The sequence below is a fragment of the Phascolarctos cinereus genome, unplaced genomic scaffold (assembly GCF_003287225.1).
Source record: "Phascolarctos cinereus isolate Bilbo 61053 unplaced genomic scaffold, phaCin_HiC Scaffold_5;HRSCAF=322, whole genome shotgun sequence".
Taxonomy (NCBI): domain Eukaryota; kingdom Metazoa; phylum Chordata; class Mammalia; order Diprotodontia; family Phascolarctidae; genus Phascolarctos; species Phascolarctos cinereus.
In genome coordinates, this window is record NW_027555958.1 from 449,920,882 (window position 1) to 449,946,667 (window position 25,786).

A 25,786-nucleotide genomic window follows, 5' to 3' on the forward strand; every position below is an offset into this window, starting at 1 on the left:
TTTTTGAGATTACATCAAATGTAGTCTAATTAGGAGCTTACATTATACCAGGGATCTTTAGGATGTCAACAGCTCACCAAGTAGGAGCATTAACAGTTTGGGGGTCAGGAAAGGTTGGAGCATCTGAGATTCCAAGAGGCACAAGTGAGGAGGGAGAGCCTCCAGGAAGGGGGACAGCCAGCACAAAGACAGAGGCAGGAGATGGGATGTTGTATGTGAGGAACTGCAAGCATGCAGTAGTCCTCTACAGAGTACAATGAAGGGTTAGCAGGGTTTTGACTCCTTAAAGAGAGTGTTTCCCAAAAGAAATGCTTATTAAGTACTAAACCAGACTAGCCTTTGGGGTTGGAAATGGGAAGTTCTCAGATACTCAGGAGCATAGGCTGCATGCCCAGCTGACTTGGTCAAAGGGTTGACCTCAGCTAGAGGCTAGTGAAAGTTTCTTTTTCAAAAAAAATTTTTTATTAATTTATTTTTAATTATCAACAATCACTTCCATAAGCTTTTGAGTTTTAAATTTTTAAAAGTTTCTTGTATAGATTTCTTCCTATCTTCAGGATCAGAGGAAGCTTAGATGTCATCTAGCCCAATGCCTTCTTCTTACAGGTGGGGAAACTGAGGCCCAGAGAGAAGAACAGAATTACCCAAGGTCATACAACCAGTGAGAGCCTCAGGACTGGATAATCCAGATCTCCCACCAGGCATTGTGTTGGACACATAAAGGCAAAAAGAAAAAAAAAACTACCTGTCCTCAAGGCAAGCTAGGTAGCACAGTGGATAGAGTGAAGAGTTCAGATTCTGCCTCAGATACTAGTTGTGTGACCCTGGGCAAGTTACTTAATTTCTCTGTGCCTCAGTTTCCAAATTTGTAAAATGATGATAATAGCTCCTACTTCACAAGGTTGTTGTGAGGATCAAATCAGCTAAGATATGTAAAGTGCTTTGTAAATCTTAAAGCACTGTGTGAATGCTAGCTATTATTATTAATAACACCTAATAATAATTACTATTATTTACATTCCTTTGGAGTTAGGGAAGGGACTGCTCCATGCTGCCTCCTCCACTTAGCCTGTCCTGCCTGATGCCTCCATATTTCAATTTCTCCCAAAGTTTGGGGTCTATAGGGCTTTTAAACTATTATATATTGATTCTTGTTCCTTGAATGTGAGTTTCATCGCCCCTAACCAGACTAGGAGCTCCCTGGGAGCAGCCGAGACACGGAGTTGGGGAGTGTCAGGACTGGGAAGACCTTGAAACACAGAACAGAGAATGCCAGAGTTAGAGAGAAGCTTAGAATCAGGCATTAAATAATAGAGATGGAATGTTGTAGGGGAAAGAGCCCCTGGCTGGCAGTCATGAGAACTGTTGGATTCCTGGATGTCCCAGGAGACGTAAGCAGGAGGAACAGCAGAGCCCACTGCCAGTAGTTATAGGACTGGTGGGTGTTGTGGATAATTCTTTTGCCTCTGCTTTCTTTTTCTTTTTTTCTTTTCTTTTTTTTGTCTAGGCAATGGGGGTAAGTGACTTGACCAGTGTCACACAGCTAGTAAGTGTCAAGTGTCTGAGGCTGGATTTGAACTCAGGTCCTCCTGACTCCAGGGCCGATGCTTTATCCATTGCAACACCTACTGCCCCTTGCCTCTGCTTTCTTAATTCATGCTTGGCAACTTTACCACTAGCCTCAGGGCTGAGAAGCCCAGATAGAAATGGTTTTAACTTCAATAATCAGATACACCAATTGATTTGTGACCTTTTCAATTCAGGAGTGCCCACCAGTGATGCAGATTCCCAATTGCCAGTGCCTGGCCATCCTGGGCCATCCTCAGTCCTCATTCATGCCAGAGAGCTGGCAGTCATCCCTCTCTCATCCCTCACTCTCCCCATGGCAAGCCCATCTTTTTTGACTATCCACTTCTCCACGATGCCCTTGACTGCAATTCCTTGTAGATTCTTCTTTATCTGCTATATCTTGTTCACACTCAGCATGTGCGACTCTGCTGCCCCTGTGTGGCCTTCATTTGGAATTCTTCAGGGACTGTTGGGTTTCATGATCCAACAACTCGTCAAGAACAGAGATCATTTTGTTCTTTGCCTTCGCACGTCCCTCAGCACCCAACATAATGCCCAGCATGGAGTGAGAGCTTGGTAAGTGCTTGAGGATTGATTGGCGGGTTATTATAATGAAACTGTGATCTCCCTGATCTAGGAGGAGTCTGGGGACATTAAAGGAGCATAGCATTTCCTAAAGCCCCACCCCCAACCTGATATCCTCTTCCTTTGAGGGGAAGGTTACAATGGTTTCATGTAGCCTCCCCCCCCCCCAGGGTCCCACGGGCCCTTCCACCATGTTGTAGTATCATGGGAAGGGCACCAATCTTGGAGATTGGACATGGTTCAGGTCCCAACTCTGCTCTTTACTAGCTAATTGACTTTGGAGAAGTCATTTAGTGTATGATTATAATGTGGATGGTACAGAATTTGAAGTCAGGAAGACCTGAGTTCAAATCCTAACTCTGACACTTACTGCTTTACGACTTACCTTGGGCATCCTAAGGTCACAGACCTAGAGCTAGAAGGGGCTTAGAGGCCACCTGGTCCAATTCCCTCATTTAACAGATGAGGAAACTGAGGCTGAGAGAGATTAAGTGATTTGCTCTATTTGAACCCTGAACTTCTGACTCCAATCCAGCACAATTTCCATTCTATTCCCAAGCCACTTTATCTGTCTGAGCCTCAGTTCTTCCATCTATTAAATGGGGCTAGTAACACCTGCAGTACCCACATCACAGGGTGGTTGTGTGGCTCAAATGAGACTGAATCTGCAAAGGGATTTGTGAGGCATAATGAAGGGCTGTGAAAACCTCACTGTTATGCTTCTGAATCTGTAAAATGGGGATTTTACCCTGTTGTAAATCATTAAACAGTATACCCACAAGACTGTTGTTATTATATCCTACCACAGACACTAATTCTGAGCTGTGTGACTCCAGGCAGGTCTCTTACCCATCTTCACCCTCAGTTTACTCATCAAAGAATATAATCCATGTGAAGGACTTTTCAAATTTCAAAGTACTTTGTAGGTCAAGTTAACAAACACTTGCCAAGTGCCAACTGTGTGCCAGGAACTGTGCCAAGCCCTGGGATAATAGTCAATCAGCCAGTCAACAAACATTTGTTAAATGCCTACTATGCTCAGGCATTGTGCTAAACATGGGGGCTACAAAGAAAGGCTGAAAAACAGTCTCTACCCTCAAGGAATTGGTTGAGTAGGGGAATTAATAATGAAGATTGAACTTAAAAGTCGGTTAAGTATTTTTGGAGAGGTGGTTGTTAAACGTTTCTGGCACATGCCTGGGAATCACTTCGAGAAAACTGAAAAGATGTTTGGCAGAAATTAGAGTTAGAGCTGCGTCTAACACCATGTGCTATAATGAGGTCAAGATGGAAATGCTTCCTGAATATTAAAGATAATATTCATCTCATAAAAAATTAGAAGGGAATAGAATTGGATATCATGTCATAAATACAGGTACAGGAGACTTAATAAGCTAGAGGAAACCACAAAAGATAAAATAGATTATTTCAATTAAATGAGATAGAAAAGTGTTTGCACAAAAGAAAAATAAACACAACTGAGGATAAGAAGGCGAACAAGCCTTCAAATGGAAAGAATTGCATAAAATATCTCTGATAAGGGTCTCATATCCAAGACAAACAGGGAGCTAACACAAATATAAATCACCGAAAACCATTCCCCAATAGATAAGTGACTGCCAAAAGATATTAACAAATATTTCTTAATTGAAGACTTGCAAAGTGCTAACAATCATATAAAATGCTCTGAATCACTAATTGTAAGAGAAATGCAAATTAAAACAACTCTTCCCAGCGTGCTCCATCCCATGCCTCCTTCGTGCAGACCATGATTTCAACCTTTTCCCCACCAGTAACTTGGAATTTGTCCCCAGTTCCCCTGACTCTGATAACTGAGCTTTTGTCTTACCTTTCTGGGGCTCAGGTCTCCATACCATCGCCTGGCTCACTCTGTATCACATTAATACACAATCATCTCCCGTACCACTCGTTTTCTATCTCCTCTTTATGCGATGCCTTACTCCATCAGAATATAAGCCTCTTGAGGGTTGGAACTGTCTTACTCACTTCCACTTGTGCCAGCACTTGGCACATATTAAGAGCCTAATAGAAGCTCTATCTCTGAGGTTTTATCTTAGATACGTCTGCTTAGCGAAGATGACAAAAGATTCTTAATCTTGGAGAGGCTATGGAAAGTCAAGCATACTCATACACTCTTGGTAGCACTGTGAATTGTTCCAATCACTTTGGAACTAATTTGGAATTATGCTAAGGAGGTAACTAAAATGTCCCTATTCTTTCACCCAGAGATCCTATACATATGGCGTGTGTGTGCATGTGTACGTGTGTGTGTGTGTGTGTGTGTGTGTGAGAGAGAGAGAGAGAGAGAGAGAGAGAGAGAGAGAGAGAGAGAGAGAGAGAGAGAGAGAGAGATGCCAAGGGAGTCAAAGGCAGAAAGGTTCTATATACCTCAAAATATTTATAGCAACACTGAAGCAAATACAAAGTTCACAGCTATTAGTGAAAGGCTAAACAAATTGTAATATAGGAATATAATGGGATATTACTGCTCTCAATAGCAGAGAAAGACTAAACCATGAAAATGTGAGCCATTAGCCCTAGGTGATGTCTGAGTCATAAGTAGGCAGATTTAGGTGATGGAAGGAGGCTTGGTGCACTTTCTTCCAAAGCAATTAGCCTTGGGGAAGCACACTGTTCTCCCACCCCCCTTGTTCTTTCCCAGCCAGTTCTAATAACTTCAGCAACCTCTGAGCGAAGGACACAGAACAGAAGAGAAAACCAGCTTCTTCTGCTCCTTCCTGGAATTACCTGAAAAAGGGAGAAAGAGAAAGAGAGGGAGGGAGGGAAGGAAGGAGACAGAAAGAGGCACACAGAAAGAGAGAAACAGAGACACAGAAACAGAGACATGGAGACAGAGATGGAGGAAGAGGGGGAGAGAGAGAGAGAGAGAGAGAGAGAGAGAGAGAGAGAGAGAGAGAGAGAGAGAGAGAGAGGGAGAGGGAGAGGGAGAGGAGAGGGAGAGGGAGAGAGAGAGAGAGAGAGAGAGAGAGAGAGAGAGAGAGAGAGAGAGAGAGAGAGGGAGAGGGAGAGGGAGAGGGAGAGGGAGAGGGAGAGGGAGAGGGAGAGGGAGAGGGAGAGGGAGAGGAGAGGGAGGGAGAGGGAGAGGAAGAAGAAGAAGAAGAAGAAGAAGAAGAAGAAGAAGAAGAAGAAGAAGAAGAAGAAGAAGAAGAAGAGGAGGAGAGGAGGAGGAGGAGGAGGAGAGAGAACACTGGATTTTAAGTCAGTAGGCCTGGGTTCGAGTCCTGGCTTGGCCACTGATGTGTGGTGTGGCTTTCAGGAAGTCCTTTTCCCTCTCTGGGCTTCAGTTTCTGTCACTTCATAATAATGGGACTACAGTAGGTCCTTCTCAGCTAGGTGGTGCCACAGTGGATAAAACACTGGGCCCTGGAGTCAGGAAGACCTGAGTTCAAATTTGGCCTTATATACCTTGTGTGTGTCCCTAGGCAAGTCTTAACCTCTGTCTGCCACAGTTTCCTAATCTATAAAATGGGGATAACAATAGCACCTATTTCCCAGGGTTGTTGTGAGGATTAGCACAGTGGTAGGCACTTAATAGATATTTATTTCCCCTTCCCTTCCCTGCTCCTAATCCCTGCCCAGGGTTCTGTGGGCTAGGATACCATGCCCTCTTCAGTGCTGCCCTCAGATGTTGGGGGAGCAGGTGCCCAGCCTTGGGGCTAAAGCTATTTCCAAATGCAGCCCTGCCTACACAGCGAGGAAGGAACATCTTGAAATATACAAGACACATATGTGTTTCCTGGGGAAGAGGGAGGTGTTTCATAATAAAAGCAGGAATGCGTGCGTGGCTTTGGAGCTCGAGCTCTGCTTGTCATGAAAAGATGGTTCCCATCCTTCAATGGGAAGGAACAATATGGGTCCCAGATGGGTGCTGAGTGGCAGCGTTATCTGAAGGATGGAGTGGGAGACAAATGAAGCTTCAGACAGTATGGCTGAAACGTGGGCAAACAGCCGAGGAGGCAGAGTTTGGGGAACACCGGGAGGGGAGGAGGGCCCTGCTGGCATCATCACATGCACTCACTCACACACACACACACACACACACACACACACACACACACACACACACACACACACACACACGCTCCATGCATGGCCAAAGAGGAGCAAGGCTGAATTTGCATCTGATAGAAGGAATTGTCTCCTATTCTCATCTTCATGACCCTGCTTCTCCCGGCTCTCCTCTTACCTGTCCAGTGGCTGCTTCTGATTCTCATTTACTAGATCTTCACCTACAACATTCCCCCTGCCTGTAGATGTCCCCCCAAAGCTCTGTTCTGTGGTGTCCTCCTTTTTCTCTCCAGAGGTGATCTCAGCTTCGGAGGATTACCCCCAGCCCCTCTCTTTTTCCTGATCTTCAGGCTGACTAGTTATTAAACAGATGTCAAGGAGATCTTTGTCCAGGTGTGGGTTAGGCTCCATGGTCTCTGACTAGATGACCCATGGCCCCTCAGGTCCCTGCTAGCTCTGGGTCTTATGATACTAAGTCCTACAATTCAGACAGTTTAACATGGAAACATTCTACCTTTATTTTTATGCATGGAAAAAACCTCATCTTTTCTATTTGGGGATCTCAAGCAATAATCCCATCCTCAGATGTTAATAGCTCTCCATCCAGAAAGGACCTCCCCACCTGAACAGAGGTAGGGGTCTACAGCAAACTCATGGATTTTAAAATCTGAATTTAACCACATGAAGACCCAAAGTGAGAAAATACTCTGACCGTAATTTTTGGGGGTGGTGGGCAGACATGATGTCGTTGGCTTAGGGAACTTTTCATGAGCTAGCTCCCCGAGTCCTACAGAGTTGTGTCTTGGCCCGAGAGGTTCTGTGATTTGCTCAGGGCTGTGCGGTCTGTGTGCTTCAGAGGCAGGACCTAAAAAATTCAAGTCATCTTCCTGACTCCACGGTCAGTTCTACCCATTATGCCTCACTTCCTCTTTTTGGTTGTGATATAGGACTGATATCAAAGGAGGTCCCACCCCCAAAATGAGATCCCTGGAAGGAAACAAATTAATAGGTCCACACTAAAAATTGGTTATACAAAATTACTATATTAAAATATACTTATTGTGAAAGTTTGAAGTCTTTTAATGTTGATAAATTCAAATGAAGATGTTTTATTCATTATGCCTCTCTTCCTCTTTGACCCTGTCACCATTGTCCTCAGAATGCTATGAAAGGCTGTACTCAGATTCCTGCTAGATAGATAGGGGCAGGGGGCCGAGTGGTCTCTATACAGATGTATTCATTCAGGGTATTTCATGGCTTCAGCAGCAGAAGATAAGTCAAGGCAGGGCCAGGGCCACCCACACTGCTTACTGTTAAGGGGGTGATAAGTGATGCAGTGAGAAGGCCAACCTCATCTGCCCTTGCTTGTCCCCTCTTTTCTCCCGAGGAGGACAGCTGTCAGCCTGGACAAGGGAGAAGGACACTGGTTTGCCACGATAGCTGTGAGAGAGTCACCCCTGGCTGCCCTTGGAAGTGCCAGGTACTGGGCTGTGAAGAACAGTACCCCGGCTCCTGGGAGAATTGGTGGAAGTGAGAGGTGGCAGGGCAGCAACCTCCAAGAGACTGTGGTGAATGGGAGCAGTGCACGGGCCTAGAGAGCAAATGCTCTAATTCTGGAGATGGGGAGGAAAAGGCAGAACCCACAAACCGCAGGAAGTGCCTTTAATTGCTGGTGAAATTCTAAAAAGTATTAAAAGGGTTTTTACTGAGCATCTGGAAAAGGAAAGTTATCAGAAAACCAGAAGGTCCCCACCAAGGACAGGCCAGGCTGTGCAGCAGTCTAGTGCTAATCTGCATGCCTGGGGGAGGATCTCTATTTGAAGAGACCTGCTGGGAAATCTCGAGAAATTTGTCAGAAAATCATTTAGAGACTGGCGTCTTCATTTTGTCTTGGGCCCCAACCCATCATTTCATCGATTCGGTAAATTCCTGGTATGTAAACTCCCTCCGCTGATGCAGGTCACAAGTCTCCTGGGACTTCAGTCTTCGAGAGCTGTCTAGGGGCACCGAGAGTTCAGGTGACCCAACAATGACCATGTCCCTGGCAGGGGCTAGGCTCTCCCAGTTCCTTGGCTGGCTCTCCAGTTGCTGTGCCACATTGCCTTTCATCCTTCCTCACCCATCATGAGACATTTCAAATGAATGAACAATCTAAATGTAAATGTGACAACATCACTGCAAAAGACAGATCATAATGCAAAGTCATATATATGTGCATATGTATATGTAATATACATAATATATATATATGTACTATGTATATGTAATATACATAATATATATATATATATATATATATACACACATACACATAAACCTATGGATGGGAAGGAATCATAACAAGATATAGAAGAGACTATGAAGGACAAAACATATAATTCTGATTATGTAAAATGAAAAAGCTTTAGCACGAACAACATCAATGCACCTAGAATAAGAAGAAAAGCTATGGAATGGGGGGAAAACTTTGCATCAAACAATTCTCACATCTGATATCCAAAAGCTATACTGAATTAACACAAATATACGACTAAAAATTCATCCCCTGATACGTAAGTGGTCAAAGGCTCTGAAGTCTTCAAAAGAAGGAAAGCAAACTTTATTAAGAAAACATGCTCCAGAATATCATGAGAAATGTCATTAAAACAATTTCATCTCTTAAACAGACAAAATGGTAAAAGATGCAAATAGTCGATATCGAAGGGACACAGTGACACTGCTGATGGAGCTATGAATTGGTCCAACCATTCTGGACAACAACTAGGAATTACATGAGAAAAGTTACTGAACTGTTCAGATCTTTTTGTCTTGTATACTAGGTTTTTAATCCAAGGAAGTAAAAAAAAACAGTAAGAAAGGTCCCATATCTACCAAATGATTCATGACAGTTATTTATAACAGCAAAAAGCTGGAAGCAAATTATATGCCAAACGACTGATAGATGGCCCAACAAACATGATATGTGAATATGGTGGAATTTACAGAGCTCAGCTTTGAAGACTCACAGGAACTTAGGCAAAATAAAGCAGAACCCCAAAATAATAAAGAAAATGATGTCAATAACATCAATGAAGAATAAAAAGACAAAAGAGATAAGATTAAATATGGTGGCCATTGAGTCACTATGCTGTATTAGGCAGTTTGATGAGAAGGTACTGCCGGTGGCAAGGGGCTGTTTATGGCCATGAGAATCACACAGCAAAACAAAATGCATCCAACTGGGACAATGTTCCCAGATTACTGCACCAATGCAGTTCCAGAGACACAGGAAGGACTTGGATTTCAGCTAAGCAGGCTTGTATGAAGTATCCTTGTGGACGAGATGAAGAGAGATGTGACAGATGATGGTAAGTGGATTTGGAAACAGCTGAATGCCGGGACCCAAGAGTCATCAATGGGTCAATGTTGGCTTAGAGGTATGGCTCTAGTGGACTGTCCCACAGATCTGTAATCTTCTCTGTGCTGTTCAGTATTTTTATCAGAGTGGCAGAGATGTCGTGTGTAACAAACTGGCAGAATACATGAAGCAAGGATGGACAGCAAACATGACGGGTGACTGAGCCAAATCCAAAAAGATCCTGACATGTCAGAATTTAATAAAGTCCGATTTAATGGGAATAAATGTAAAGACCTAAACTGGGGACCAAGAAGCCAACAGTACGAGAGAAGCTAGACAACGATGGCTGTGAACAAAGTCTGAGAGCCAAGTGGATTGCGAGCTCAAAAAGTCGGTCAGCGGGTGATAAGGCAGCCCCCAAAGCCCATGGGATTCCAGGCTTCTCCACAGTTTCCAGACTGATGGAGAAGAGAGCATTGCTGTACTCCGCCGTGATTGTATAACGTGTAGAGCGCTGTGCGCTGCCCTGGGCACCATATCTTAGGAAGGAAACTGACAAAAAGGACAGCACCTAGGGGAGGACAATCAGGACGGATGGAGACTTGAGACTGCCATAGGAGGATCTGTTGAAGGAAGCGGTGATGTCTAGCCTGGAGAAAAGAAAATGTAAGAGTCCATGACTGCTTCTTCAGGTCGTTGATGGACTGTTACAGCAGCAACGGGAATAAGTAGACGCTAAGAGACAGCAAGATATAAGGAATGTTTTGGGGGGTCAGTTAGTTATGTCTGACTCTTCGTGACCCCGTCTGGGGTTTTCTTGGCAAAGACACCGGAGTGGTTTGTCATTTCCTTCTCCAGCTCATTTTGCAGATGAGAAGACTGAGGCAAACGGTTAAGTGCTTTGCTCAGGGTCATACAGCTAGTAAGTGTCTGTGGTCAGTCACATTTGAACTCAGGTCCTCCTGATCTAGGGCTGGCACTCTGTGCACGATGGCGCCACCTACCACCCACATGAGGAAAAACTGCCTAACAATCAGAGCTTTCGCAAGTACAGGTTGCTTCTTCTGTGTTGGCAGATAAGAATCCACATCATTGCAGGTCTTTGAGAGGATGCTGAGCATCTGTTTTCAGGACTAAATAACTTCTGGGATGCTTTTCAGCTGTGATTCCATTTTCCTACGAGTGACATGGCGAGGACTGTTATGCATACACTTCCTCATCGACCTTCTTGGGTTGCAGTGAGGAACGAGTCCCTGGAGGAGAACCCATCCGTCCGTTCTCCACACAGGACTCCCTAGGAACAAGATGTTGGGAGGTGGGGAGGGCAAGTGGGGGCTCCCCCCTTCCAGGACCCGAGTGTGTCCTCAGCTCTGGGGGCACAAGGGGGATGGCTCTGACCCCCTAACAGCTGACCCAGTTGAGTCCTCTCCAGTAAGTCAGGAACTGGCTGCCACTGGTTGTGAGTGCAGCCTGCACAGGCGTGTCCTCATCAGAATGACCAGCGTCCCACTAACAAAGTCCCTGGAGCGATCACGGAAGCACCCTTAGAGATCACCTGGTCCATCTCCATTGGGCAGGTGAGCAAACTTCAGCCCAAGACGGGAGGGTCACAGAGATTGGGGGAGTGACTGGTCCATGCTGATCCAGTCAAACTCCCCCAAGCCTCCCAGTGGGGCCAGGACCCCAGACCCCAAAGCAGAGGAGGTGGTGGATGTGACGTGCGGGGAGATCTTGGGACAAGATGGGGAAGCCCCAGGGATGCAAGGAGGAAGTCTCCAGCCCATGGGGTATCTTCGACAGGACATATGATAAGAACCACGAGAGAGGCATCAGCACTGGCAGAGGGAGCAGCCCCATGGATGTGCCCGAGACCTCTCAGAACACCTCGAGGCCAGGGTAACTGGGGGCACACAGTGCTGACATCTTACCTGGAGGACTTTTCCTGACAGTAACAAAGGAGAGGCAAGGGAATGTTTTCAGAGCCCAGTGGCCTCTGCACTGGGCAGTCAGGCAGAGGAGGGAGGCACCAGCCGGGGAGAAGCACAGCACCCCCCTGCTCTGCCCTGGCCTCCCCTCAGACCTCTCCCTCCAGATGCCGGCTCTGGGCTGCCCTCCGGGCCAGAAGAGCATCCTGCACTGGCAGAAAACAGACACAGAAAGTGGTTCTATGAACAGATTTCATTGGGAAGCAGGCATGGGCAAGCAGTCTGTTGCAGGTGTCATTAGAAGCTTTCCTGGGTGCTGGAACCGCAGGCTTTCCTGTATAAGTTCCTATAGATCTTGTCCATGCTGTTGTCAAATTTGCCTCGATGGGACTTTCCTTTATACGCTGCTGCTCGGTTGGACCAGTACTCGCTATTATCCAAGTGGACCAAGGCTCGTGGCCTATACACGGAACTGCCGAGAGAAGGGGGAGGATGTTACAAATGTTAACACAAAGGCCAAAATCAACGACTGTTAAAGGTAAACAGCCACGCATTCAGCCGACACACCGGGAAACCTTTATTAGGTGGGCTACGTGGTGCCCAGTGATGGATCTGGAGGAAGATGAGATCAAGGCCTGCCTCAGGCACTTACGGGCTGTGTGACTCTGGGCAAGTCACTTAACTGCTCCCAGACTCAGTTTCCTCATCCGGAAAATGGGGGTGATAATAACAGCACTCCCTGCCAGGATTATTGTGCGGATCAAATGAGGTAATATTTGTAATGTGCTTCGTAACCCTTAGAGTTATACAAATGCCATCCTCATTATTATTAATTACCAGTATCAAGCACTGGGCTGGGTATTGGGAGACTAAGCTCCTGGGATCAGGTGCAAGTGCAGAGAACTCTCATAGGCGATCACAGAGGAGCAAACCCAGTGCTCAGAGAGGAAGGAGGGTGGCAGGCCTCCCCTTCTCGACCTCGAGGACCAGGGAAGGCTGATGGAGATAGGAACCAAGCCTCCTTCACGGTTCCCTGTGACTCTGCCATGGGAGCCCAATGTTGGCAGGTAACCTCCCAGTGGGCTCGCCGTCTTTGAGGGGAGGATGAGTGATGAGCCACGTGGCTGCTGTCCACGCCTCCCCCCCCCCCCGACCCAGACAGCTGTGAATCTCTAGTATTAAAGTCACCAACCAACCTATCGGCATTTCTTGAGCATCCAGGACCCTTCTAGGGGATGAAACAATCCAAGACTGCTCTGTTCTCAAGGGCTTCTAATCTGGCTGAGGTGAAGGCAGCCAGAGGCTGACGGTTTGGAGTCAGAGAACCCCAGCCCTGCCCCTAAATGGCTGCACAAACTTGGGCAGGGCTTCTCCCCTCCTGCAGCTCTGACTCCTCCTGGGGCCGGGCCAGGTCGTCTGCAAGGGCCCTCCCGGCTCTCATCCCCATGATCCTAATGTGTGTGAAACCATCAGCGAGAAAGAGGGGCCGAGCGAGCTGCTGAGCCCAGGTGTAGGCGCAGCTCAGAGAGGATGGGGCCAGTGTGGGCTTGCGGAGTCGAGGACGGCTTTGGGAAGGAGGCCTAAAGGGCATAGGACAGAGAGCTAGAAGGGCCCATATTCCGTGCTCTCCTCGGAGGAGAGGTTTTCAGCCCCTTGTGTTCTTCATTGCCTCACTTGACTGAAGTGATTCCACTAACTCTACAATCCCGCGGCCTTTGCTCAGTCCTGATCTCTGTCTGTCCCCTTCTCCCCACAGCTGTTCTTTTCCTGAGCGCTCCTGACTCTCCTTGTCTCACCTGGACCATCCTCAATACCCCCCCCCCCTCCGCCGCCTCAGGTACCACCTCCTGGCTCATGCCTGGCTGCTGGGGCCTCTGCCCTATCCTGCCATCTCTTTTAGATTTACTTTTCTGCATTTTGTCTTTCCCCTAATAAGAGTGTATGCTTCTTGAAGGCAAGATTTCCACTTTTTTTTCCTCTCTGTCCCCAGCACCTGGCACACAGCAGGGATTAATAAATGATTGCTCAGTGAATAATAGGAGACAGCAGAGAGGAGTAGAGAAAGCACAGTTCCTGAGGTTGAGTGCCTGGACTCTGCAGCTTCAGGAAGGCAGGAGGCAGCCCTGGAAATGGGACAGTGACCATGAGAGGTAAGATGGGTAAATGACCTCACATGAAAGAGGCACAAAGAGCTTTTACAGCACAGGGGAAGATGGTCAGGATGTGGGGGGGGGGCACTTGAACCTTATTCTCAACACAATTGGTTCAAAGGTAGAATAACACTCACACGCAGTAGAGTATAGAAATCTATCTTACCCTACAGGAAAGTCGGAAAGGAAGGGGATAAGAAAGGGGGGGGCTGGTAAAAGAGGGGGGCAGATTGGAGGAGACGGTCATCAGAAGCAAAACATTTTCAACCAGGGACAGGGTAAAAGAAGAGAGAAGGGTAAATGGAGGAGGGGAGGTAGGATGGAGGGAAACACACAGTAATCATAACTGTGAAAAATGTTTATGGCAAGTTTTTCTGATAAAGGCCTCATTCATTCCTAAAATATATGGAGAACTGAGTGAAATCCATAAGAATACAAGCCATTCCCCTCATTTATCAGTTGATAAATTGTCAAAGGACACGAACAGGCAGTTTTCAGACAAAGTAATCAAAGCTATCTACAGTGACATGAAAAAATGCTCTAAATCACAATTGATTAGAGAAATGAAAATTAAAACAACTCTGAGGTACCACTCCACACTTATCGGATTGGCTAACATGACAAAAAAGGAAACTGACAAATGTTGGAGGTGATATGGGAAAATTGAGACACTAATGCACTGTTGGTGGAATTGTGAACTGATCCAACCATTCTGGAAAGAAATTTGGAACTATGCTCAAAGGACTATAAAACTGCATATACTTTGACCTAGAAATACCCCTACTAGGTCTGTATCTCAAAGAGATTTTTTTTTAAAAAAGGAAAAAAAAAGACCTATATATGTATAAAAATATTTGTGGTAGCTCTTTTTGTGGTGGCAAAGAATGAGAAACTGAGGGATGCCCCTCAATTGGAGAATGGTTGAACAAGTTGTGGTATATGATTGTGATGGAATACTATTCTGCTATAAGAAATGAGGAGCAGGATGCTTTCAGAAAAACCCAGGAAGACTTACATGAACTGATGCAAAGCGAAATAAGCAGAACCAGGAGAACACAATATTGTATGGTGATTGTAAGAGCAATACTGTATGATGATTCACTGTGAATGACTTCGCTATTCTCAGCAATACAATGATCTAAGACAATTCTGAAGGACCTATGATGAAAAATGCTATCCACCTCCAAAGAAAGAACTGATGGAATCTGAATGCAGATCGAAGCATAATTAAAAAAAAAAATTCTGGTGTTTTTATTAGGGGGGGAGGTTTTGTGTGACTGCGCATGTATAACCTATATCAAATTGATTGTCTTCTCAATAAAGGGGGAGGGGTTGAATTTGGAACTTAAAATTTTAAAAAAACAAATGTTAAAGATCGTTTTTACATGGAACTGAAAAATAAAATATTAAATATCAGAAAAAAAAGAAATGGGACAGTGAGAAATGTTGGACATCTCAGATGACTCTCATCAGCTCACAGATTTATAGCATGTGTAGACCTCCAAGGGTTTTCATAAGAGGTCAGTGACGAAAGTCTTCTCAGGCCAGTTAATAGATGAGGAAACTGAGGTGAAGTGACTAGTTAGGAAACTATTGTAGCTGCTGCTGAGCTCCTAGATGAGGGGGTGGCTGGGCCAAGGGAGGGGGCCACATCGATCTGAAGGTACAGAAACACATTTTTGAGGTTGCAGGATTCCATTGTATGAATAATCCTGGGCTTGAGGCACAGCCCGGCAGTCCCGTGGCCAGAGTGCTGACTGGCCCAAACGTGAGCTGAGGTGAATGAGAAGTCATTCACCTGCAGGATTAAAAGGAGGCTCAGAGGAGCCAGGCCTCTGGGAGGGACCTCCTAACAGCACAGCCTGGTCATTAGGCATCCAAGGCTCTGGATTGACACATTTCAGTCTGCTCGCACCACGTCAGACGTAATTCCCTCTGCTTTGACGTATACAGTCATGGTGGGCTGTTGCCTTGGCAGCATAAGAAGGAGGAGAGGTTGGGGCTCCCGGGCCAGGGTCTGAAGAGGGTCACTCTGCTATTTGGCATGAGCACCAAGTCCCCACGAGTGTAAGTCTTCGCTCTTCACCAGCTGTCATTAACGTCTTGTAAAACCTCTTTGCAATTTAATGGTCTAATTTAAAATTGACAGGGGCTGCAGTCGGGTCTCTGTCTCGGGAGGTCATAATCAATGAGACTTCAAAGTTGTCTCCACTTTCCCTTTGGGAAACTTCCCCTAAGCTGGCTCATGGGATTTCAGGAAGCTCAGGGATGATCAGTCCGGCACCTTCATTTTATTCAAGAGGCACCTGACTCCAGCTGGTTCACCGACTTCCCCCAGGTCACAAGGGCAGAAAGGAAGAGCCTGGGAAGTTCCTTCTGGGCTTAGGGCAGTCACAGAAGCACCAATTCAGATCTGGAAGGGAGCCCCTCTGGCCCGGGGCATTCTGTACCCCTCGGGCAGTCTGGGGAGGGAGGCCTACTGACCCCTTCTCAGAAATGCTTTTAAGTGCAAACAAGACATAGGATTACAAAGCAAACAGATGTGGCAATGGGAAGCCTCCCGCTCCAGCCCAGTGACCTCCTTTGGGGTAGGTGAGAATTGGGGAGGTCGAGGCTCTTGCCCAGGTCACATGAAGGGGAAGTTACAAAGGCAGGATTTAAGCTCAGGACACCCAATTCCAAAGCCTTCTGCTGCACTGAGGCCTGAGGGCCTCTGGATCAAGCTCTTCCTTTTACAGCTGAGGAAAGACAAGTAAAGCATTAGTGAGGGCTGGTCTCCTGGACCCCAGAACAGAAGCGGTCCCTGGGCCCTTCTTAGGGGTTCCTGAAAAGCTGAGAAGAGCTGGGGGGGGGGCATCATAGGTGCACGGGAGGGCAAACGCTAAGTTTTCAAAAAGATTTTCAAAAGGGAGAAGACGATGAAGCCTGTAAGCTGAGGCTCTGCCCAAGGTCACCGATGCAGCTGGGGAACAGCTGCCTTTACTCTACTAAAGGCCTCTAGTTTTAGAGGCAGAGGCCCTGGACTCCAATTTCACCTCAGTCAGCCAATAAGCATTTACTAAACACCTACTATGTGCCAGGCACTATGCTAACACCTGGGACATGAAAAGAGGCAAAAGACAGGCCCTGATCTCCAAGAGCTCACATTCTGGTCGGAGAGAGAACATGCCAACAAGCCTGCATACAGGACAAAGACGGGGAAAGGCTTTTTTGTGGAAGGTGGGATTTTAGTTGGGACTTGAGGGCAGCCAGAGAAGCCAGCCAGTGGAGCGGAGGAGGGAGAGGGTTCCGGGCATGGGGTCCTGCCAGAGAAAATGTCCAGAGCTGAGTGTCTGCTTCCAAAAACAGCCAGGAGGCCAGCGTTGCTGCATCACTCTTTGTCAGGGAACAAGGTGTAAGAAGACTGCGAAGGGAGGAGGGAGGAGGTTTGAAGGGCTCTGAAAGACAAGCAGAGGATCTTGTGTCTGATCTCAGAGGGTGTAGGGAGCCAGGGGAGCTGAATGAGGAGCGAGGGTGGCCTAGTTGGACCCGAGCTTCCAGAAAGTGCCTTTGGTGGCTGAAAGGAGGATGGACTGAGTAGGAGAGGCTCGAGGCAGGCAGACCCATCCCCAGGCTGCTGCTGTGGTCCAAATGTGAGGGGATGAGGCCCTGCACCAGGAGAGAAAGAGGGCATACTGGAGAGATGCTACAAAGGTAAAATCGTTGGGCCTTGGCAGCAGCCTGGATTCGGGTGTGAGGGACAGCATGACTCCTGGATTGTGAGCCTGAGGGACCAGAGGATGGCTTGGCTCTCTATAATGGTTAGGAAGTTAGAAAGGGGTAATAGCTTGGGGAGAAAGATCACGAGTTCTGTTTTAGACATATTCACAGTTCAAGATGTCTACAGGACATCCAATTTGAGACATCTGAAAGGCAGATAGAAATCAGAGGTCAGCAGAGAGGTTGAGGCAGGAAAGGTAGGTTTAAGAACCATCAGCATAGAGGGGATGATTAAATCCACAGCAGCTGATGAGATCACCAGGTAAAGCAGTACAGGAGAAGAGAGGAAGCTGCAGGATGGAACCCTGAGGGACACCTATGGTTAAAGCTCGTGGTCTGAAGGAGGATCCAGCAAAGGAGACAGAGAAGGAGCCATCAGAGAGGGAGGAGAGAGAACCAGGCAGGTGAGAGAGGGGTCCTGAAAACCTAGAGTGAACAGTGTCAAGGAGGAGAGAGGGATCAACAGTGTCAAGGGCTGCAGAGGACGAAGAGGATTGAGAAAAGACCACTGGATTTGGTGACTAAGAGATCACTGGTAACTTCGGACAGAGCAGCTTCGCTGGAACAAGGTCAGCAGCCAGATGGTAAGGGGTAAAGAAGACAGTGAGAGGAGAGAAAGGGGAGGCACCAGTTGTAGATGCTTTTTTGAGGAGTTTAGCCACAAAGGGCAGAAGAGATATAGGACAATAGTGGGGATGGAAGAATCAAGTTGGGGTTTTTTCCCAGATGGGGAGACACGGGCATGTTTGTGGGCAGTAGGGAAGAAGCCAGTAGAGAGGGAGAGATTGAAAATAAGTGAGAGAGTGGAGATGACAGAGGGGGCGGGCTGCTGGAGGAGACGGGATAGAATGGGATCACGTGAACAGGCAGCGAAGTTCATCTTGGTAAGAAATAAGTCTACCTCTATGGGGGACACAGGTGAAGGAGGAGAGTGGCAGAAGGCATTTGAGTGACTAAAGCTGCAGAAGAGGGGAGAAGGAGCTCATGGCAAATGGCCTGTTTGTTTCTTCATAATATGAGGTAAGGTTTTCTGCTGAAAGCAGGGAGGGTGAGCCATCAGAAGTCTGAGGAGGAACGCAGAGGTTTGGAAGACCACCTGGGGAGAACGGGAGTGAGCTGATAAGGGAGGAATAGCAGGGCAGCAGGGAGGGCCCAGTTGAGGTTGCTTAACATGAATTCATAGTGAACCCCATGAGGACAGGCGTGTGATTTTCTTCATCTTCATTCAGCAGCAGGTGTATAGGAGTGAAGGTGACAAATGGTGGGGGTGATCCACGTCAGGGGCATGGAAGGGCACAAGGGGCCGGGGACTCAAGTGTGGAATTGAACTGGTTCAACAGGGGGTCAAGATGAGAGGAGAGAGAGGCTAGTGCAGGGGAGCTGGCCTCAGGGAGAGAACTGAGGGGCTGAAGGACTGCTTTGCACCAGAGGCTCTTCACCTCATTGGCAGGAGACCAGGCTGGCAGCAGGAGGTGGGCGTTGGGCTAGCACAGATGGAATTTGCTCAGCCTCTCCTCAGGGGCCACTCACAACAGGAAATGGAAGGTATGTGGCCAAAGGAAGGTCTTGCTCCCATGAAACCTGAGGCAAGCCTCCTAAGCTCCAGGGCTTCATCCCACCATCAGAATGTAGTTATTAAGCACCTACTATGTGCAGGGAATATAATTGCATTGAATCAAATGATCCTGACTCCCAATGAGTTGACACTCTAATGGGGGGGTCATAATAGCCCCTCTCCCCCTCCCATGTAAATAAATGTAAAAGTATATACAGAATAAATGCTCTCTCCAAGGTTACCAAGGATCTCCCATCTGCTAACTCCAATGGCCTTTTCTCCATTCTCACTCTCCTTGACCTCTCTGCAGCCTCTGACACTGTTGATCACTCCCTCCTCCTTCATACTCTCTTTTCTCTCAGTTTTCAGGACGGCCCTCTTTCCTGGTCCTCTTCCTCCCTCTCTGACTGCTCCTCCTCTGCCTTCTTTGCTGGATCCTCCTCCAGGCCACACCCTCTAACCTTGGGTGTCCCTCAGGGTTATGTCCTGGGCCTTCTTCTCTCTTCTCCCTCCATGATCTCATCAGCTCCTACGGATTTAGTTACCATCTCTATGCTGATGATTCTCAAATCCACCTTTCCTGCCCCAACCTCTCTGGTGCCTCTCAGACACCTCACACTGGGTGTCCTGTAGACTTCTTAAACTAACAACTGGGGGCACCGGGAAAGGCTTCATATAGAAGGTGCTCCTGAAGGAACCTCTTGAAGAAAGGCATTAATCCTGGGAGGTAGAAGTCACATTCCAGGCATGGGCTGGGGTAGGGGGAGTCTGTTCATAGACACAGGGCATGAGTAACAAGGAGCAGCCCCCTCTGGCTAGAAAGCAGAAGGCCTCACAGGAAGGAAGAGATAATGAGCCTGGAAAATGGGGCTGGCTCAAGGCAGACTGTGAAAGGCTTTAAGTGCCTAACAGGGGATTTTGGCCTTCAATTTTAAACACAAAAAGAGAGTTTCTTGATATGGTCAAACCTCTTTGAGATATCACTTTCCTTTGGTGGCTCTGTGGGGGATGGATAAGAGAAGGAAAAGAGTGACCAGACACCAAATGGGGCTATTGTGACAGCTGAGGTGGGAGGGAAAATGTGAAGCAGGAGTGTGGAGGAGGGAGGGAGAACAGTAATCATATTTAGCATTCACATAGTGGTTTTAGGTTTCCAAACAGCTTTATAAAAATCTCAATGGATGGATCCTCACAACAATTCTGACAATAGGTACCATTATTATCCCCATTTTACAGTGGAAGAAACTGGGCCTAGGAGTGGTTAAGTGACCCACCTAGGGTCACAAAGCTAGTGTCAGAGGCTAGATGAGAACGTCTTCCTGACTCCCTCATACACCTGTTTGTTTTTCATATTTAAATATTTCCCTTGGCTTCTGTCCTCTTTGTCTACTGTGCCACTTAGAAACAGTGTGGACAAAGAACTGATAAGACTTAGCAAATGACTGGGCAGAGGAGTGGGGTGCCAGAGATGAGACCTGGCTTCTGCCCTCGGGAGCCCACAGTTTAGTAGGGAGATAAACTCTGCAGTCAGAACCCAGTAACAGCACAAACACAGCGCTGAGTGAGCTTGGAAGGAGATCCTTCCATTGGTCACTTCACTCCACATCCATCTATGTCCTGGGGGAGTGACCCAGCAGGGCGAGGCCAGGATGGAGAGCTGGAGGGGCCTCAGGGGCTAGGCAGGGCTCCATCAGGTGCTCCTGCCGCCATGCCACACTTCCTCCCCTCCTGGAAGATAATGAAATAGCCAATCGGGGATTGGAACCCGGATGGCCAGGCTAAGTCCAGAGCCCTTCTTCCCAGACAGATTAAAGAACCACAGTGAGGCCTGGCCTCAGTGCTCAGGAGCCTCTCTCTCCCTGCCTCCACATGTTCCTCCCCATCTCTGAGGGCGGCTGTGGGGAAAACTCAGAAATGGGAGTTCTGAGCAATCCTCGCCGTCTCTGAGGGCGGCCGTGTGGGGCCGGCTCTGGCTCCAGCCTCCTGGGTGAACGTGGGCAGGCCCCACCCTTCTCTGGGCCTCAGTTTCCTCTTCCCCCATGAGGCAGTTCGGCTCGCTGGCCTCCAGCTATGACATTGGAGGAAGGAGAGAGAGAATGCCATTCTGGCTAATGTCGTTAGGACAGAGACTGGAGAGCCGCTCAGGGGGCGGCTTCCCTGTTCTAGCAGATGGCCGGCAGTAACCGAACTCTGCTGATCTGGTTATGACAACCTTGATTCAATCAAACCTTCTGTAACACAGATGTCTTTGTAAGTCACTACCCAGGTAGGAGTTAGCATCTATATGAAGACATCATTCTTTTGGGGTTTATCATCTGTCACAGAACCACAAGGGAAAGCGTAATGAAAGGTATATTTTTTAAAACAATTGTTTTTGTAAAAGGCCACATGGATCACTTCTCACCAGGGCCTGGCACTGGTCAAACCCATAAGCTGTCATTCACAGGACGGAGCAGGGGAAACGAGAGGGCCTGTTCAGGTCGTCAGGAACTGAAAAAGTCAAGCGGCTGAATGTGGGGTCTGTGAAGGCCAGCCAAGTCACTGTGACCCTCTTTCATTCAGTCTGCATCCTCCTTCCTCTCTGGGCTGCCCCTGGCTTCCCTTCACTAGGGCACAACAGCCTCTCCCCCTGGCGGCTCACTTGGCCCTGTGGCCCCTTCCTCCGATTGGTCAGTTCCTCCCAGAACCTCCATTTGAAGAAAAGTGACCAGGCCAGCCAGGGCTTTACTCTTCCCTAGGCTCCTGTCTTGACTGTCAAGACTTTTTCCAGCATGCCCCATGCAGGGGGGTACCTTCTACTTCCCTCCAGATTTTCAGCTTCCTTTTCCTTCCTTGTTAGAATGTAAGCTGGTTGAGGGCAGGAACTGGTTTTTGGGGGGCTTGATTAGCGTTCCAAATGTTTAATTAGCATGGTGCCTGGCATATAGTAAGCACCTAATAAATGCTGACTGAATGCTAAGATAAGATGCTATGAAGCAAGTCCTAGATTTCTTTACTGTGTAACCTTGGGCTGACTCTGGGCCTCAGTTTCCTCCTCTGAAAGAGACGTTGGGCTCGATTATCCATAAGGCCCTATCCAGCACTGATGTTCGAGGGGCCCCATGTTCTGACTCTAAACCCTTTTTCTTAGGTCTTGGCAATTCTTTCTTTGCTACAGACGTCTTCCCTTTCCCATCACATAACTTATAAGATGATTATGATGTCATAATTGCTTTAGAGGTAGCCGGGGAAGGTGGCCAGATCCAATTCCAAAGACTGGCCGTGGGACGGAGGAGACTTCAGGCTTGCCAATGCTAAGTTGCTGGTAGAAGCTGAGTTCTAGCAAACCCCAGCAGGCTGAAAAGGCTTCAGGCTGAGCCTGCTACCTGAGAGGTGGCCTTGCCCCTTGGATAAGGCGCCAGCCCCAGAACGGGGGACCCAGGCGATGTTCTTGCTATCGCAATTTACAAAAACTGTCTACTAAGTCACAGAGAGCTTGAAATTTATGTCAGCAAAGGGAAAACATAACCCTAATGAAATCACAGATGCTGGCATTACTGAAGCATGTGAGCTAGTGGAAAGAGGACTGGGCTCAGGCCCAAGGTTCTGGTTTGGGGGCCTGGCTCAAAGACTCATCAGTAGTGTGATCTAGAGAAAGTGATGCCAGCACTTGGGACCTCAGTTTCCTTGTCGGTAAAATAGGGATAAATATGTTCACATCACCCTTCTCACAGTCATACTAACAGCTGATGAAAGAAGGGATGCACAAAATTTCCTCGAGGCTAAAAAGCACCCTCAGTGAAGACTGCCTGATCCTCACACCCACCCTGTGAGGCAGGGAGTAAAAATTCGATTCCCCATAAGGAAGCCAAGGCTCACACAGGTAAAGCGATGTCCTCAAGGGCACATGGTGGGCAAGCAGCAGAAATGGAATTCAAACCTCTGCCCAGGGCCTCTCAGCTCTCTCTCACACACGCTGGGTGAGAGCCCATCAGCATTCCTCAGAACAGGTCGCAGCTGGACCTGGGCCTCACGATGGCCAAGGCAAACACCTTGACCATGTCACAGAGTCTGAATTCTCCCCAGAGGTGCTGGCCAAGGTTCAGGGGAAGCCTGGTGACTACAGCTACTGCTTCTCTGCTCTTTGCTCCGGATGAAGTCTGGCCTGCTGCCGGCAGGACTCTCACCCTGACACCCCCAGCTCCTGCTGTCCCCTGAAACCATCCCTGATGCTCTGAGCCAAGCTCTGGCAGAGTTGCTGACACAAACAACATCAGCAGACGACTGCCTCGATGTGAGGCCAAGAGCCCTGTCAGCCTGACTCTCCCTCTGCACCCCTTTAGGGGTCCCTGGGGCTCTGTTTGCAGAGCGTTAGGTACTAATTAATGCCACACAGCAGCCCGTGGAAGCTGCCACCTCAATACCTGGGGGTTCTACTGGTTCTCCGCCCAGGCCCCGCTGGACAGCCGAGGCTGCCCACCTGCCTCCTCTGCCTGGTCCCAGGGCCGCAGGGAACCGGCTGGGCCTGTCAGTCCTTTCCTCAGTCCCCGAGGCCTCACTCAGAGCTATCATGTGGACACGGCTGCTCAGGTCACACCTGCCCCACGATGCAGAGCTATACCGGCAACGGAGGCTCAGGCTCCTGGCAGGAGGACCCGGCACTGGCCCAGAACCAACCCACAACAGCTGACAAATCCCCTTCTTCACAACCATCCTATGAAATGTGGATCCAAAAGAGGAAACTGCGGCCGAGTTTCACGTGGGCACACCGTGGATAGAGCACTGCACCTGAAGTCAGGAAGCTCTGAGTTCAAATCCAGCCCCAGACGCTAGCTAGTTGTATGACCCTGGGCAAGTCACTCAGCCACTGTTGGCCTCTTTTTCCTCATCTGTGAAATGGGGATAATAATAGCATCTACCTGGTTCGTCAAGGGATCAAGATGGGCAAAAGAGGAGAGGGTCACTAGTTCAAGGGGGAGGCCCTGGGGGAGAACTGAGAGGCTGCGGGATGGGAGACCCTGGTGGGGAGAAGGAGGAGGGTTTGGTGAGAGGGCAGCGGGAGAGGCGGAAAGCCCATGGTCAGATAAAGACATTTCAGCACTCTTGAATAAGGAGGAGGGACATGTACAAAAGTATGGACGGTGGCTCTTTCTGCGGTGGCAAACTGGGGAATGGATGAAGAAATCCTGGCATAAGGCTGGTGAAATACTGCGCCGATGGGCGTGGAGATGGTTCCAGAAAAACCTGGGAAGACTTGTATGAACTGATGCAGAGGGAAGTGAGCAGAGCCAGGAGCACACTTCACATGCCACACCATCACTGTGAAAGGTGAACAATCCCAGAGAGACCATGGTAAAGAAGGTTGCCCACCTCACAGCCAATGAGGGCAGTGATTCTGCTTGACTGCGCTTATGTGTGACAAGAGTTTCGTATCATTCCTCCCACCCCCCACTCGGTGAGGGCGAAGGAGAAAAAACACATGCTTCATAACGGAAAAAATTAATTTAAAAAAGAGGTACAGAGCACATAATTACATAATGGCAAGCCACAATTTTGTCAGACTACAACTGTGTAGCTACAAGACATCATTACAGGTAATTAAAACTTACTAATGAATCCTGAGCCTGCTATCCTAGAGATCCTTTACTGAATTTAGTTGGTGTGTCTGCACAAACATGTGTCAGAGCAGTGGGGTCGAACTCCGTCAGTAATGGGGGCCACTACCCCAAGCACAAAGACCCCTGAGTCCACTTCTTGACTATTTTATTTATTTAGCTAGATTGTTCATAATTACATTTTAATCTGTTTTGGGCTACGTGTCTAACATCTGTTTTTCAGGAAAAAGCAAAAGAGGAATTCCATGAAGACCTCCATGAGACCCTTCCAAGTGACATAAAGGCACAGACGGGCATGTGCTTGGCACAGAGTGAGCGGTCAGTAAGTGCTTTCTCCATTCGCTCCCTTTCTTACAGACCTATGACAACAAAGAACAGTCTGGGAGAAAACTGGGAGCAGGTTTGCCTCCGAAAGCCGGGCAGACCAGGGAGCAGGGGCTTGTGAGCAGGCTGCCAGGAGCCCGGGCAGCTACGCTGGGACAGCTGGAGGGCATCCCGCAGAGATGCCGCTGGTGATGCCGATCCAGCAGATCTGCCAGGGTTTGTACTTCAGCCCATGCTCCTGGTCGGTGAACCTTCGGAAAGGGCAGCCCCCGAGAGCCAGAAGGCCACAGATCACACTTCCAACCCCATCCTTTTTTGGCGTGGCTCTACTATAAGGGGAACAATACAGGGAACGCCGTGGATATAGTGTACTAAGATCTCTGCAAAGCACCTGGTGAAGCACTACATCCTATTCTTGAAGGAAAATAAACAGGAGAGAGGTGCCTGAGACTGCAACATAATTAGATGGAACCCGATCTGGGTGAACGGCTGGACTGGGAATCGTAGTTAATGGGCCAACACGAGCCAGCAGAAGAAGGTCTCTGGCGGGGTGCCCCAGGGATCCGTGCATGACATTTTTATCAGCGCCTTAGGTAACGGCATGAGGGGCAAGCTTGTCAAATGTGCAGATGACCCCAAACAGGAGGGAGAACTAACACCAGACAAGCAGAGTCAGGATCCCCAAAGACACCGGGCCAAATCTGATGAGATAGAAACTTATTAAGGATAACTGTAAAGTTTTTGTTTTTGTTTTTGTTTTTGTTTTGCCTAGGCAATGGGATTAAGTGACTTGCCCAGGGTCACACAGCTAGTAAGTGGTATGTGTCTGAGGCCAGATTTGAACTCAGGTCCTCCTGAATCCAGGGCCGGCACTCTATCCACTGCGCTGCCTAGCTGCCCCTAACTGTAAAGTTTTATGCTTCGGTTCAAAATGAGTC

General features: G+C 48.0%; 1 protein-coding gene across 4 annotated transcripts in view; it reads right to left on the bottom strand.

Moving 5' to 3' along the window:
• Positions 1-8,781: 8,781 nt before the first annotated feature.
• Positions 8,782-25,786, bottom strand: part of SPATA6 (spermatogenesis associated 6) — a 140,487-nt gene continuing 123,482 nt past the window's right edge. For 3 of the 4 annotated variants that reach the window (XM_020987707.2, XM_020987705.2, XM_020987709.2), the window contains one exon: positions 8,782-11,938. In XM_020987707.2, the coding sequence (XP_020843366.1) occupies positions 11,764-11,938 (175 nt within the window). In that variant the 3' untranslated portion in view covers positions 8,782-11,763. Of the gene's footprint in view, positions 11,939-24,396; positions 24,884-25,786 lie in introns of those variants that run through there. The other variant, XM_020987708.2, reaches the window with a different exon arrangement.